The 13,392-nt window shown below is 47.0% G+C and overlaps 2 protein-coding genes across 3 annotated transcripts; one reads left to right on the top strand and one right to left on the bottom strand.

Moving 5' to 3' along the window:
* The first annotated feature begins 419 nt into the window (after positions 1 to 419).
* On the top strand, positions 420 to 4,463 carry ube2l3a (ubiquitin-conjugating enzyme E2L 3a). The gene is made up of 4 exons (XM_076758847.1): positions 420 to 510; positions 2,182 to 2,277; positions 2,382 to 2,568; positions 3,233 to 4,463. Exons 1-4 carry the CDS (start codon positions 484 to 486, stop codon positions 3,385 to 3,387), a joined length of 465 nt encoding a protein of 154 aa, XP_076614962.1. The 5' UTR covers positions 420 to 483; the 3' UTR covers positions 3,388 to 4,463.
* Positions 4,464 to 5,225: 762 nt separating this feature from the next.
* On the bottom strand, positions 5,226 to 12,594 carry ckmt2a (creatine kinase, mitochondrial 2a (sarcomeric)). Of its 2 annotated transcripts, none has more exons than XM_076757755.1 (10): positions 12,534 to 12,594; positions 10,590 to 10,777; positions 9,275 to 9,473; positions 8,726 to 8,821; positions 8,403 to 8,624; positions 7,732 to 7,817; positions 7,305 to 7,428; positions 6,434 to 6,568; positions 5,767 to 5,892; positions 5,226 to 5,587 (listed from the first exon to the last, which is right to left on the bottom strand). In XM_076757755.1, the coding sequence occupies exons 2-10, from the start codon at positions 10,736 to 10,738 to the stop codon at positions 5,471 to 5,473; spliced, it is 1,254 nt and encodes a 417-aa protein (XP_076613870.1). In that variant the 5' UTR covers positions 10,739 to 10,777; positions 12,534 to 12,594; the 3' UTR covers positions 5,226 to 5,470. The 2 variants fall into 2 exon arrangements, with proteins under 2 accessions (XP_076613870.1, XP_076613871.1); XM_076757756.1 differs by lacking the exon at positions 7,732 to 7,817 and adding an exon at positions 8,060 to 8,145.
* Positions 12,595 to 13,392: the final 798 nt, after the last annotated feature.

Consider the following 13,392-nt stretch of genomic DNA (forward strand, 5'->3'; position numbering starts at 1 on the left):
GTGGGACAGTGCTTGAAAATAAAGCAAGACAGATACCATTATTGACATCATTAAGAGTAGGCAAAATAACAGAAACACCAGCCTGTATACATCCTCCAAAATGACTACACAGTTGAACAAAACAGCTTCAACAAAAACAGAACATATCCTTCAGAAATTACCTAAACGGCAACTGAGTGTATTTTTGTCAGGGTGAATTTGTTTTATATTTTTATCTGTTACCAGTAAACATTTAGGACTTTGCATTATCATTTTATTATTATTCATGAACGTGTGTCATTTGTTTGATTTCAATCCGTTCAAATTCAACAAAGTAAAACAAACTGACGTCTGATCCTGAATCCAACACTTCGCACTCGGCCGGTAGGTGGCGGTAAGACACCGGAACGCCGGGTGTCAGCCACCTTAAATAAACATCAGAAGAAGTCGAATAGGAACGGAAAGAAACAGGAAGAAGACGAAGAAGACTAGATCGGCACCACAATGGCTTCGATGAGGAGACTAAGCAAGGTAAAAAAATCCCAAATTATTGGGTTTACACCACTTTGTTATTGTTAAAATAACGTATTTCGGCTTCATGCGCGTAGCTACAGGGCCGTCGACCGAGAGAAAATGTCGTGAACGCAAGTGTTTGTCGTTAATCTGTCCGACAAAATGAAAGGATAACGACGTCCGACAGACTGAGAGGTAACTAGTTAGTTAGTTGGAGACGCCTGCGGGGCGTGACTCAGCACTTAGAGGAAACTGCCGGATTCAGCTCGAAGTCGTACAACATGTTTTCTTTGGAGGGGGGGGCTCATGAAACGGCTTCACGGTGAGAAGTGGAGCCGCTGTTTTACGCGCTGTCACCGTCTGAAGGCGGACGCGAAAACATGGAGACTTTGGGGTTGGGACGTGACGTCAGACCTAAGCTGGGCCACCATAAATCATCAAACTGCAAGGAGACCAGTCGACGGTCAATAATGTCTCATAAATGTTTAGCTGTGCTTTTAAAACTTCTTTGACTCGACTGTAATGGACGGTGAGTGACTTTCTGTCCGCGCTGCTCGGAGCCTCAGTCGCTCACTTGCACTTTCGTTGAGCCACAAAACCATTTTCGGTTTTGATTTGTTGAGAGTGAAACAAAAAGGCGTCTGTGGTCGGAATTCCCCTCGTGAAAATGGCAGCGAGGAGTCGTGTCACCACCTCCCGAATCCCCCCGAGAGACTGGTTTTACGGCTCAGGTGAGCGGCAGTCACGTGTCCGCTGACGGGAAGTGGAACAGTTTGGGCTGATTTCCTCCAGAAACCAGGACCAACTCACTCTAACTTCTCACTATCGATTAATCAGCTGATTATTTTCTCAGTTCCATCACTTGGTTGATAGAAAACATCAGAAAAATGGCCACCACAATGTCTGACAGTACAGAATGACATCATCAGGTGTGACCAACACTCCAAAACCACAAAATACTCAAATTACTATAATGTAAAACCAAAGAAAAGCAGCAAATTCACCTTTGAGTAACTTAAACCATTGTTTGATTTTCATATCAGAGCAGTTTTTGTGCTTTCTCCATCGCTCAGTGTCCAGTAATGTCCGTGGATGAAATGTCATCAAGGGCCCACACAACAAAAAGGCTTCATCTGACCACTATCCCTAAATAACAATTGTGCATGCTCAGACCTATTTTCACCCCAAAATGTCCAATATTTAGCTAATTTGACAGGTGTATGTAAATTTATGATCACAGCTGTACATGGTCTGACTGCCTACTGTTGGACATGCTCACTTTCAGCAGGTCCTTACAAAAAAAGGCCATCACAGATAAGATTAATATACAAGGATATGCAGCCCACGTCGTTTAGGGAGGAACTGAAGCCAAACAGGAGTATGAATGAATGTGTTATCATCATAAGTAGTGACATATCAATCTGATACTGATACTGGATATCTGTGTTGGTATCAGTAACAGCTGGGCACGAGAGTGTTCAGTTTATGTTGACGTCTAAGGAGACACAAACGTGCTGACAGCCATGGCAAGAGGTTAAAGGTCAGCTGACAACAGTTTCATTAGATTGTACAGGTGTACCTAATAAAGTGGCCACTGATAGTAGTGATTCATGTTAACTCTGAGAGTCAGTCGGCTCCCTGTAATCTTTGGTTTTATCCAGTTTTAAAATAAATAATGTTTTGTTTCAGGAGCTCGATGACATCCGCAAGTCTGGGATGAAGAATTTCTGCAACATTCAAGTGGATGAATCGAATATTTTGAGCTGGCAGGGGCTCATCGTTCCTGTAAGTATTGAATCGGTGCTAACAGAACTTGAAAATGTTAATAAAACGTATCAGGGCCACTAAATATTTGTCCTCCTGATCTACAAACTTTGGTTTTCTCTAAGGATAACCCTCCATACGACAAAGGAGCCTTCCGGATTGAGCTCATCTTCCCCGCTGAGTACCCCTTCAAGCCCCCCAAGATCACCTTCAAGACGAAAATCTACCATCCCAACGTGGACGAGAAGGGCCAGGTCTGCCTGCCCATCATCAGCGTCGAGAACTGGAAGCCAGCCACAAGAACTGACCAGGGTGAGGCGTCCGCTTGCTGCTGCCAGAGCAGAGGACGGGGTGAAACCATGTGTTTAGCTGCTAAGCTGCGAACGTTAGCGTGCTCAGCTAACCGGCTCGGCCGAGCTTTACTTTAAAGGCAAAGGAGGATTTCCCACGTTATTACAGGTTAAAGCTCATGATCGCACATCCACCGTGCAGCATTTCCCTTCTCTGTGGAAGCTGTTCCTGGATGCTATCAGATGCTAATGCTAACATTAGCCGCTCTGGCTTCCTTTGTAGTGGATTTGGGGACTTCTACAGTCCAGCAAGATAGTTCAACATTTCCAGAAATTATCAGTCAGACCTAAAAGTGAAAATATACTAACGAGCCAAACAGAGTTATGTGAAAACAAAGAAGGCTTCTCGTGTTTTTCCTTCTAAAACGAGGTATAACCAGCTCTACGCTCTGATTTAAGAACAATGCCGTTGTCAGCTGGTGAACCTGAACTTTTCGCCTCATCAGCTGCACATTTCAGACCCTTTGACTGCTTTTAAAACGGTGCTTTTCAGCTGATTCATGGAGCTAACGTTAGCTCAATTAGCTATAACTGATAAAATGTGACTGACTGGTTGACAGCTGTTTTGTAAAGTGCATTAACCGTTAGCTCGACTCGCTGACGTTCTTGCTCCTTCTCTCCCGCAGTGATCGATAGTCTCATTAATCTGGTGAGCTCCCCTCAGCCGGAGCATCCGCTGAGGGCCGACCTGGCGGAGGAATACAGCAAAGACCGCGCAAAGTTCATGAAGAACGCCGAGGAGTTCACAAAGAAGCACAGTGAAAAGCGACCCGTTGACTGACGACACAACAGCGGCGCTCGCAGCTGTCGGCCTCCTTTCTGTTTCCTGTTCGAAGAGCCCACCCTGACTCTCTGTTCTTACCCCCAGACGACACAGAGATGCCCCGTTCTCGCGTTCGTGCATTGTTTTAGCACTCTCCAACCACTCCTTAATAGAGGCTTGTGTTTCTGTTTCACTTTGCCAAAAAAGAAAACAAAAGGAAAAAAAAAGCAGGACTTTTTGGTGAATAGGCAGGCTCCGGCCTCTAGGTGTCAGCTTTTGGTTGTTTTGACTTCTTTCTACTGATTTCTTTTTAGAAAAAATGAGAAAATTACCGGAGGTGGCATCCTGGAAAGTAAAATATCCGAAAAAAATGAATAAAATGCTGCTCTGCTTACTTAAATGTTGAATGTTTTTCTCAGATTAATCATTAGCTTCTGCAGACCTGTTTACAGATGTTAACTAAAGCTCAGCGTCTCGCGCTGCTGACTCCCTCTGCGCCTCCTTCACCTCCTTTGGCTTCGTTCCCCCTTCAGACACACTGTGCTTTGTGAAATCACCTGTTGGAGTACATGGAAATTAAAGTTTGTTACTGATGCAGAAGTCCACATGTAAACACAGAAGTTTCTGGAAATGCAACAACATTCACGTGTCCTTGGAAATGTTTTTGTATTTTGAGATGTTGAGGAAAAGTCTGGTTGATTAAAGTCCTTCCTCCTCCGTCGCGTCCAGGAAAGCGCAGAGTCACTGAGCGTCATGTTATTTGTTTTGCAGATGGGAAATCAGATTAATTTCTCGCGTCACTTCGTTTCTTAACTGTTAATTTATCTGTTTTATCACGTTCACACCTGGAACACAAACAAACGTGGCTTTAACGTTTTAACCTGCAGCTTTGATTCGTTCGTCTCTGCTCACCATACTTTTGTATTGCTCTCAGCGTTTAACCTACAGCTCTGATTGGCTCCTGTATTAACACGTGCTGACGAATCATGGCGCGCCAGCAGACTCCACGCCGTTACTCACTCCAGGCGACACATCCAGGTGGAGGACAGACGGTCATGAACGAATAAAGATGTGCGATGGATGCTTTAATCAAACCTGAATCTTTGTGTTTATTAACGTCTGCGTGTTCGTCTCGGAGCGAACGTCCAGCTTCCAAAGTACGCCAACGTAGTATTAGTACTGCAACATGAAAAACGTTCCCATCAGTGGTAGCACAGGTATGTTTCAAAGTGCTCCAACCTGGGGGTCGGGTCCCTCCAAAGGGTCACCAGATCAATCTGAGGGGTCGTCCAACACAGTGGAGGAAAATAACTGCGTACATGTACTCAGTACTGTCCTAAAGTGTAGTTTGGAGGTATTAGTACCTTTCTTGATTATATTTTCTGCTACTGTATACTTGTACTCCACTACATTTCTAACTTTGGTTATGTGTGGAGTTCTGTGTGTGGATTCAGGTGATTAATATCAAATTTAAAGCATCTAGTTAATGCAGTATTACAGTTGAAGGTACCACAGCAGTATATGAAGTAATTAAAGTGAGTTCCACCTTCACCAGCTGCAGCGTTAATGAACACATTAATGACTCAGTCATAATAATCCAGTAATACATATTATTCTGAAATGGCTCATTCTGCCCTTTCAGAATATTTTGATGCTAATACTTTCACACTTCTTCAGTACTTCAGTACTTTTACACTAATCACGCCATTAGTTTTAGCCTTTGTTTCCTTTATCTGAACCATCAGACGGCTGTAAACATTTAACACGACATCAGACAAAGCTAGCCAATCAGGTCAGGCCACAGGGGTGATGGGAACTGGACAATGAGAAGCCACAGACGGCACGAGGGGTTTGATACTGTTGGCTTTATTGAAGTCAGGGTTACAGTGAAGACCTTAACGTGAGGTAGAATTCTCCCTGACTGCAGTTCATGTCTAAGATTAGGTTTCCCTAAAGATTTGAAATCTTTGCAGGAGGAACAAAGAAAGCACCTCCTCTGATGCAGCGGACAGATGTCGCTCTGAGGTCTCCGCCGGCTCGGCCTGGGAGCGAGCGGCGGGCGGCCCTCCTGCCGACACCGGCGGCGTCACGGCTCCGGCTTTCATTTCCTGAACTGAGCGATGGGAGCCGGGACTTTGATGTCCTGCCCCTTCTCCAGCCTCTTCTCGCACTCGATCAGGTAGTTGACCCCATCGATCAGCAGCTGGACCAGCTCCACCTGAAAGCACACCAGCAGGTTTTTATCACCAGGAGCTAAAAGTGAACCACAGACTAAAGCCAAGTGTGTCACAACTGGAACAAACGACAGGAAAAGCCTTTGGAGTGGTTTTTCTGAGTCTGTGGTGCTGAAAACATGGATGACCTCAGGCTACCAAACAAAAACAGATTGATCCTCACCTCAGATTTGCCCAGACGGTCGTTGTTGGAAATGTCGAAGGTGTCTCCGGTGGCGGCCGTGTCCACGCCTCCTGTGCCTCTCTTCTGCAGCCGCAGGTTGTCGAGGATTTTGGAGAAGCGAGAGTCCTGCAGGGCGATTTCAAGCGTTTGTAACTCGTCACCACAGAAAACGTCTTTTCAGTGAACGTTGGTGTGACGTTCAGTGCACGTGGGTTGTTTAGAGTTTACAGAGTTTGAGAAAATCACCAGAAATCGATTGTATGGAACAGTCTCCTGCATCAGATGGAGCTGAAAGAATAAATCTGGTGATATTTGCTTTACTGTTGGCAAATCCACAAAAAGACCAAAACCAACAGTGTGATCGTTGGTCTCCCAGGACTTTCTGATTTCCTGACTCCTGACTCTGAAGGCAGCTGTTCACTGCAGGCTTCACCCAGTGCGACGCTGTGGCTCAGAAAAATGCAGAATATGACCAGACTGACCTTTTAAAATTGCTCAGAACATCTTTGATCCCCTGACAAATGTGGAGGAAAATCATGTGTTTGAAAGCTCCAGAGCAGATGCTAAAGGGGCCTCATGGTGAGACTGGATTTGTCAGCTGAGCTTAAAGTTGTGTGTGTGTGTGTGTGTGTGTGTGTGTGTGTGTGTGTGTGTGTGTGTGTGTTACCTTGCTGAGTTTGGGCAGGCGGACGTGCACGCCCGCCCTGAGGCCGGTGCCCAGGTTGGAGGGACATGTGAGGATGTAGCCCAGACGCTCGTTCCACATGAACTCCCAGCCTCTCTCCTGGATCAGATGCTCCACCTGCAGGTCATCACATGACAAGAGTTAACCAGTAAGAACGCAGCTGGCCTACATGAAAAATTCATCATAGTGAAGCAATTTTTAAGCTGAGTGATGTTTCTGAGCGGAGCACTCTGTTTCTGCACTTCCTCCCTCATGAAACATTTACCAAGCTGATTCTTAAAAATGCTTTAAATCATGCATTGCACCGACAGCCACCGACTGTCAATCAGTGGGACGGCGTGAAACCGATGAAGCTCCCTCCTCTTCCTCTTCTCAAGTCTTAACTTGGCAGCCACACAGTGACTCTAAGACTCAGCTGGCCGCTCGCAGCACAGCGGTGCTTAAATGTCAGCATGCTAACGTCCTCCCTTTGAGCCATAAAGTTAGAGCATTAGCATGCTAACATTTGCTAATTAGCACTAAACCCGCAGCAGAGGTTGACGGGATGTTGTTCAAATTTGGTGAAGAACTAAAGAACGTGGACACATTTAAGCTTTGGAGGAAAAGGAGACGTTAAAGTCTGATCGGACTTCATGACATTCAACCCGATGATGGCTGAAATATTTAACCTTAAACAAACAAAAACCTTGTGGTAGCGCTGGAGAAACCGGGGAAAACCAGAGTCATTAGAATCCATCTCCTTCAGTCTGGACTGACCTGCTGACGCTGCCATCCCAAAGCAACGCGGCTGCTAGCATCGCTAACAGCTGCTACCGTCTCTGCATCATGCCTGTGATCGTTTCTCCGGCTGTACCTGTTTGAGTCCTCGGCAGAACCTCTCGAACACTCTCTTCATGTTGCCTCCCTTCTCCATGGAGATGACTCTGGTGTGGTCTTCCTCATTCACCCAGATCAGGAAGGTCTTCTCATTGTTGTGCCTGTGGAGAAACAGGTGGAACCCTCCTTTCATTACCTGAGATGACTCACTCTGACATTCATGCAGGATTAATCTGTGCTACAGTGCTGTGAGGGGACACGTGTCAGTAATGGACAACACACCCAATGGGAAACACAGAGACAACTTCCTGTTGGTGTGTGCGTCAAAGGCAGAGAGACACCTGAGTGCTTCACCTGAGCCTCACAGACAGGTATTAAAGACATCGCTGACACAAATCAGGGCGTGGACGTTAGAGTCTAAACGGTCACACAGCAGACATGCAGGAGGGCTGAACAGACCCTACCAGATGCCCCTGGCGTCCGGCCAGTCTCTGGCCATAAAGGCACACGTCAACAATGGAGAGACGGGCTTGTCAAACAGGAAGTGGTCCTACAGGTGGGAGGTAGAGACAGGTGGAAGAAGAAAACAGAGGAAGGAGGATGTTAAAAGGACTTCGAGACAATTTACTGGATATTCCTCTGGTGGCGAGGAGAGAGTGAAGGTCAGGGAGGGCTTCACAGACCAGGACCAGGACCAGGACCAGGACAGGAGGGAGGGGACACGTTGGTCTTTCATTACTTGCAGCGCTAACAGGATCAGGATGGGATCTCACTAAACTGCTTCAGCCTTACCAGATCCCCCTGGAATCGGGCCAGTCTCGGGCCATGAAGGCCGAGGTGAGCAACGGAGACACGGGCTTGTCAAACAGGAAGTGATCCTTACGAGGCGCGGCGGGAAATATTCGGAAGAGGAAGGTCAGTAAAAGTGAACCAACAATCCGGACCGGGCGACACTCGTCTTCAGATGACTGCTAACTTAGAGTTTTTTCTGCAGACAGGGAGTCCAGTAAAACTGCTGGACCCTCCCTGAACAGCATGCGGGTCACACTGTTCATAGCTCATAACAAAAGGCTGTTTTTATGAGCATCTTTAAATATGGCATTCGAAGAGAGACAGAAACACGGCTGTAACTCACATCAATGAGCTGCTGCTGCTCCTTCTCCGTCATGTCTCCCAGGCTGTAGTAGCGTCCAGACAGGTCCCCCTTCAGGCCGGCCAGGGCCGTGACCACCACGCGCTCCACCTCGCGGCGCTCAGCCCTCGAGCAGGCCGGCGGGAGGCTCAGCCCGCGGATGCTGCGGCCGGTACGGACGCGAGACGACAGGACGTAATTCTCATCAAACATGCCGCTGGTTATCTGCAGGTCGACACAGGCAGGAAAGAGGACACTCGTTTATACGTGCGGGGACAGAGGACGGGTGGAAGGATCTCGCAGTGATGGGGGGAACGGCGTCACACCTTAGAGGCATCCAGGTCAGTGGGGTGTCTCATGGCTCTGGGGTCGTAGCCGTTGTGCCTGTCTTTGATGACGGGGTCAAAGAGTTCAGCAAACACCTGCAGGGAACCGGAGACAACGTCAACGGTGCAGCTTTGGTTTCACACGTTCAGGAAAATCGTAAAAAATCATGTAAAAATTAGCAAATATAGATGAAACAGGAGGTGGTGGGCTTCCTCGGCCCTGAGTCTTGTCTGCAGGCTTCCTATTTAGGCTGCACAAGCCTCAACAACCCTCGCTGCACTGCTAGCTGCTGGCCACTAAACTCATCAAAACTGTTGGCAATTAAGAGAATATCAATATTTTTATGAACTCAGATCTTCTCTCATCAGGAGTTTGACAGCTGGACAGTCAGAGGACACTGTCAGACTGTTTTAATGAGTAAATACAACTCAAACTGTAAAAGTATGGTGCACAAAAATAGGATTTCAGAAAGTTCCCCTGTGGAAATAATGCCCTCGAGCAAAGTCACACACGTCCAGACACAAACTGTGACCTTTGACCTCTCTTACCTCATAGCTCTCCTCATCACCGGCCACGCAGCCCACCGTCTTGATGAAAGGGTGTCCAGGGTTGTCGACCCCAGTTTGGATGCACTGGTCCAGGGTCCAGTTGTTGGGGGTGACCTTGTCCCTCAGCTTGGCATAAATGGCCGGAGTGAGAGCCGAGGCCATGCAGTTGTTGTGTTTCCTCAGGTCAGGGAAGTCAGAGCTACAGCAGAGGAAGAAATACAGACGATTTAAAGACTAACCTACAGCCTCATGTCTCCGCTTTGCACTGCCAACTAGTGGTGATTATGTGCTTTTTCAGCAACCTATGCAGCTGTGACGTAGCGTAGCACCTTAGCACAAATTTGCATAGTCACAGAGGCCTTGTTCAAGGGCATACAGGCGTACACGTGTACAGGTAACACGGAGCGTCACCTTAATTAGCACATGGCCTTTGCTGCTTTGTATGACGAGCACGAATCTGCAACAACAGCGATGGACTGCAGGTTAGTTTACGTTTGGTCAGCGCTGTAAAAAAAAGGTCTCTCTGCTCAGATAAGATAAAGTGTAATAGCACCAGTCAGGACACTATACAGCCTCTATATGTATAATGTAAATGTCTTTTCAGACAGGCGGTGGGAGACTGAGTGTGTGGGGGGGCGACTGAAACCGGAGAGCGTCAGCGATACTGCCGGCCGGTGCCAGCGTGGCTGCTGTACCTCGTGCTCTTTCATACTCTCACATGTTCACCGGCACAATCCTCAAAGTGTCTTTATGGACACTTTGAACATTTTTTAACACGTGACTGCGTCCAGCAGCCTCGTTCCTCCACTGCTGCCGCTTTTCTCTCGGCCCTGTTGAACACAAAGCAGTGAGTCAGTCTGCTGACATGTGAAGCACGCCGTCGCTTCGTGTTGCTGCTGCAGATGATTGCAGAGCTCCGGCTCCTCACTGACTCATCAAGGTCGTCCGTCCACCGCTTTCACAGCAAACTGAGAACCAAGCCCGCCACGTATCTCCAGGTGTGCAGAGTGTTTGTGCTACACTGAAGGATGAAGTGTTCCTTTAAGTCTTGAGAAAATTCTTCTTCCTCAGCTAAATAAACTCTTTAAAAAGCCTCTTGGATCAGCTGAAAATGCATCGTCACAAAGCTGAAAACAGCCTGTTTTTCTGAGCTCGTCAGACGTTTTGGAGATACGTGGTTCTCACAGGACGGCCGCGCTGCAAACATGCGATGATCTTATAGAATCTGTTGCTTTGCTGTGAGGTAAGTGAGGTTTAATGGAGGACTCTTCCTCACAGTGCTTCCTGTGTCTGTGCTGGTGTTGGCCGCTCTCACCTGGGAGGATACAGCTTCTTCTTGGCCTCGGCGACCAGGGAGTTGTTCTCGCTCAGTAAGAAGCCAGACGCCATCGTCCCGGCGCCCAAACTGGCCAACAGCACAGCCGTGTTGCGGCGTGACATCAGACGCGTGAAAGAGCTCGCCATCTTTCTGCTGGTTTGCAAATGTGTCCAAAAGCAAATGAGCTGAAGAGGAAAAGAAAAGATGATGATGATGATGATGATGATGATGATGATGATGATGATGATGACGATACACACAGCAGAAGTGAAACACAGAACAGGTATTCATAGCATCGAGCTAGCGTTAGCTGAGATGAACATGCACATTTCGTACCTCCAGTGTTGATATTTTCAGTCGCCTTCCTGCTCTTTTCATTTTAAAACACACATATTTTACATACTTCTGATACATTTTTCACATTTTTCTATTGTACATCTTGTTGTTGTTTTCGTCTACGGTTTGTTTTTATTTACCAAAACACAGTCAGTTTCTCTGTATGTGAAAACCTGCTCTGCATCGCCTCACTTGTGCACGGTGTGACCCCCCCCCCCCCCGCATTTTTTTTTGTTTAATACAGTAACAAGCTTAGAGCAGGAGGGGCCCTGGCAGATGCTCTTAGCCTCTTAGCATTAGCACCATCTCCCACCCACAGGATGGGAGGTTTCATATGTCCACTAATGCTCCAGTAATGAACAGGTACCCAGGAGTCCGGCTTAAGCTGGCGGGACAGACTGGGACGTCAGGGACGCTCTAATGCGCAGAAAGAAATCAGTGTGCAGTGACCTCGTTTAAGTTGACATTGAGTGTTTTCTAAATGTCCGTCTGAATGGACTTGAAATGTAAAACTCAATGAAACTGCTGTGACTGGAAGGTCACAGAGTAGCTTGTCTTTCACAGAGGTTGGGCTGAGTCCACGAGACTGTGTCTTAATATAGAGGGACGCTGCGAGGACGTGAGCACTCTGTTAATCCTGGTCAAAGCAAAGATGGCTGGTCAGTCGCTTCACTGCGCTCAGCTGTGAACTGAGGAGAAGCACGCTCACACGATAAGTCACTGGATTTCTTTTTGCTGGATTCACCCACTGACTCCTTTCCTGTCCCTCTGTGGAGGTTAATGTCTCTGGATTGTGGACTCTGGTTCAGAGGTAACATTATTTATAGATCACTGGAGGCCAGCGCTGCCAGGATCCAGTGCCAAGGAACAAGCCATCTCCGGCTGGCTGGCAGCGCAGCGACATTCTGAACGAGTCACAAGACCAGACCCCCGTCAGGCCAAGTCAGCAGGACAGAGGGACGGACGCGGGGACGAAGGCAGGTGAACAACTCGGACGTAAGAACGAGAATCAGGACAGAGTTGAAATGGAAAAAGGTCAAGTTCAGACAGCCGTCGGGGTGTTCTGTGCTCTGGAGCTGTAAGGCCTCGGCCGCTCACTGACACCGAGGATCTTGGTCTTATGGTCGGGATTACAGGAAAACCAGCACAGACCTCGGATCAGCCTCCCCTCCCCTGACCAGCGTGACCTTTTAACTCTGACTACGTGCAGGACGTAAGAGCAGCTTCGTCCTCTCCAGAGGACACAGGCGAGTTAACGCCTCCTCAGGTACTTAACATACTGCATTAAAAAAAAAAAAATCTGTTTTCATGCAGTAAAAAGCTGCTCAGAAAAATTTTTAACTGCAAATCTTTCAAATTCCGAAATCGAATCTTTTCTCATGTTTTGTTCAGCTATAATTCACATTGAAGTCTTCATCACATCAAGCTTCTATCCACCTTTTCTACTTGAAACACTTTGACTTTTGAGACTTTAAACCCCCCCGAGATTAATTAGAAATGTCAAAAGCATGCAGAAAAGACAACATCAAAGGTCAAGATGGCAAACAGGTAAAGTTCAGAACAGGTGCCAGTCGACAAGAGGAATAAGGAAAGAAGGTACAGTACCTGGAGAAAAGCTGCTCTGCCTTCTTGGTGAAGGTCTCCTGTTTAAGAGCTTTTCACTCTCCTCTCACAGGGGGCTCCACCCCCCCCACCCCACCCCCACCCCCACGTGGGATTAAAAACTGGAGGCCAATCGTAAGTTCAGACAGAAACCCTGATCAACCAATGGAGAGCCACAACAGCACCGAGCGCTCGAGCTGAGCCATGATTAACCATGACCACCGAGGGTCCAATATCAGCGACCAGTTTGACCTTGATATGTTCAACTGCAGCCACACACACACACACACACACACACACACACACAACCTCTTCCCAATACTCTACTACTGACACACACACACACACACACACACACACTCTGTAAGCTTCTGTGTCGAGCTCTCAAAGACACGAATAGAAACAATTTGATAACACACAGCAAAATGAAACAAACTGCAAATACAAACAAGACAAACGAATAAAGAAAAAACAATCAAATACAACAAAATACAGACAACACAAACAAAATCTTGGTATTTGGCTGTGTTTCCTGTATTTGGTTGTGTTTGGTCCTGTTGTCTGTAGTTGGTTGTTTCTCTGTATTTTGCTGTGTTTTGTCGTGGTTTCTGTATTTGAGGCACATTTCTGCAGCTGGTTGTTTTGTCTGTATTCGGTTGTTTTGTCTGTATTTGGTTGTTTTGTCTGTATTTGGTGTTTTTTGGTTGTGTTCTCTGTATTTTGTTATATTTGGCTGTGTTTGTGTGCGTCGTCTGTATTTGTGGCCTGTTCGTTTGCTTCCACTGGTTTTCCTGACGCTCTGTGCATGTTGGGAAATTGGTGAATGTGTTTTCTTCATTTGCTCGTGTTTCGTTGATTTGCA

The sequence above is a fragment of the Chaetodon auriga genome, chromosome 19 (genome assembly GCF_051107435.1).
Source record: "Chaetodon auriga isolate fChaAug3 chromosome 19, fChaAug3.hap1, whole genome shotgun sequence".
NCBI classification, from domain to species: Eukaryota; Metazoa; Chordata; class Actinopteri; order Chaetodontiformes; family Chaetodontidae; genus Chaetodon; species Chaetodon auriga.

Coding starts and splice junctions, on each gene's coding strand:
- ube2l3a (XM_076758847.1), top strand. CDS start 484: ATGGCTTCGATGAGGAGACTAAGCAAG. Junction 511..2,181: donor CGATGAGGAGACTAAGCAAG/GTAAAAAAATCC, acceptor GTTTTGTTTCAG/GAGCTCGATGACATCCGCAA. Junction 2,278..2,381: donor GGCAGGGGCTCATCGTTCCT/GTAAGTATTGAA, acceptor GTTTTCTCTAAG/GATAACCCTCCATACGACAA.
- ckmt2a (XM_076757755.1), bottom strand. CDS start 10,738: ATGGCGAGCTCTTTCACGCGTCTGATGTCACGCCGCAACACGGCTGTG. Junction 8,822..9,274: donor GTGATGAGGAGAGCTATGAG/GTAAGAGAGGTC, acceptor GGTTCCCTGCAG/GTGTTTGCTGAACTCTTTGA. Junction 7,818..8,402: donor AGCAGCAGCAGCTCATTGAT/GTGAGTTACAGC, acceptor TCCCACCTGTAG/GACCACTTCCTGTTTGACAA.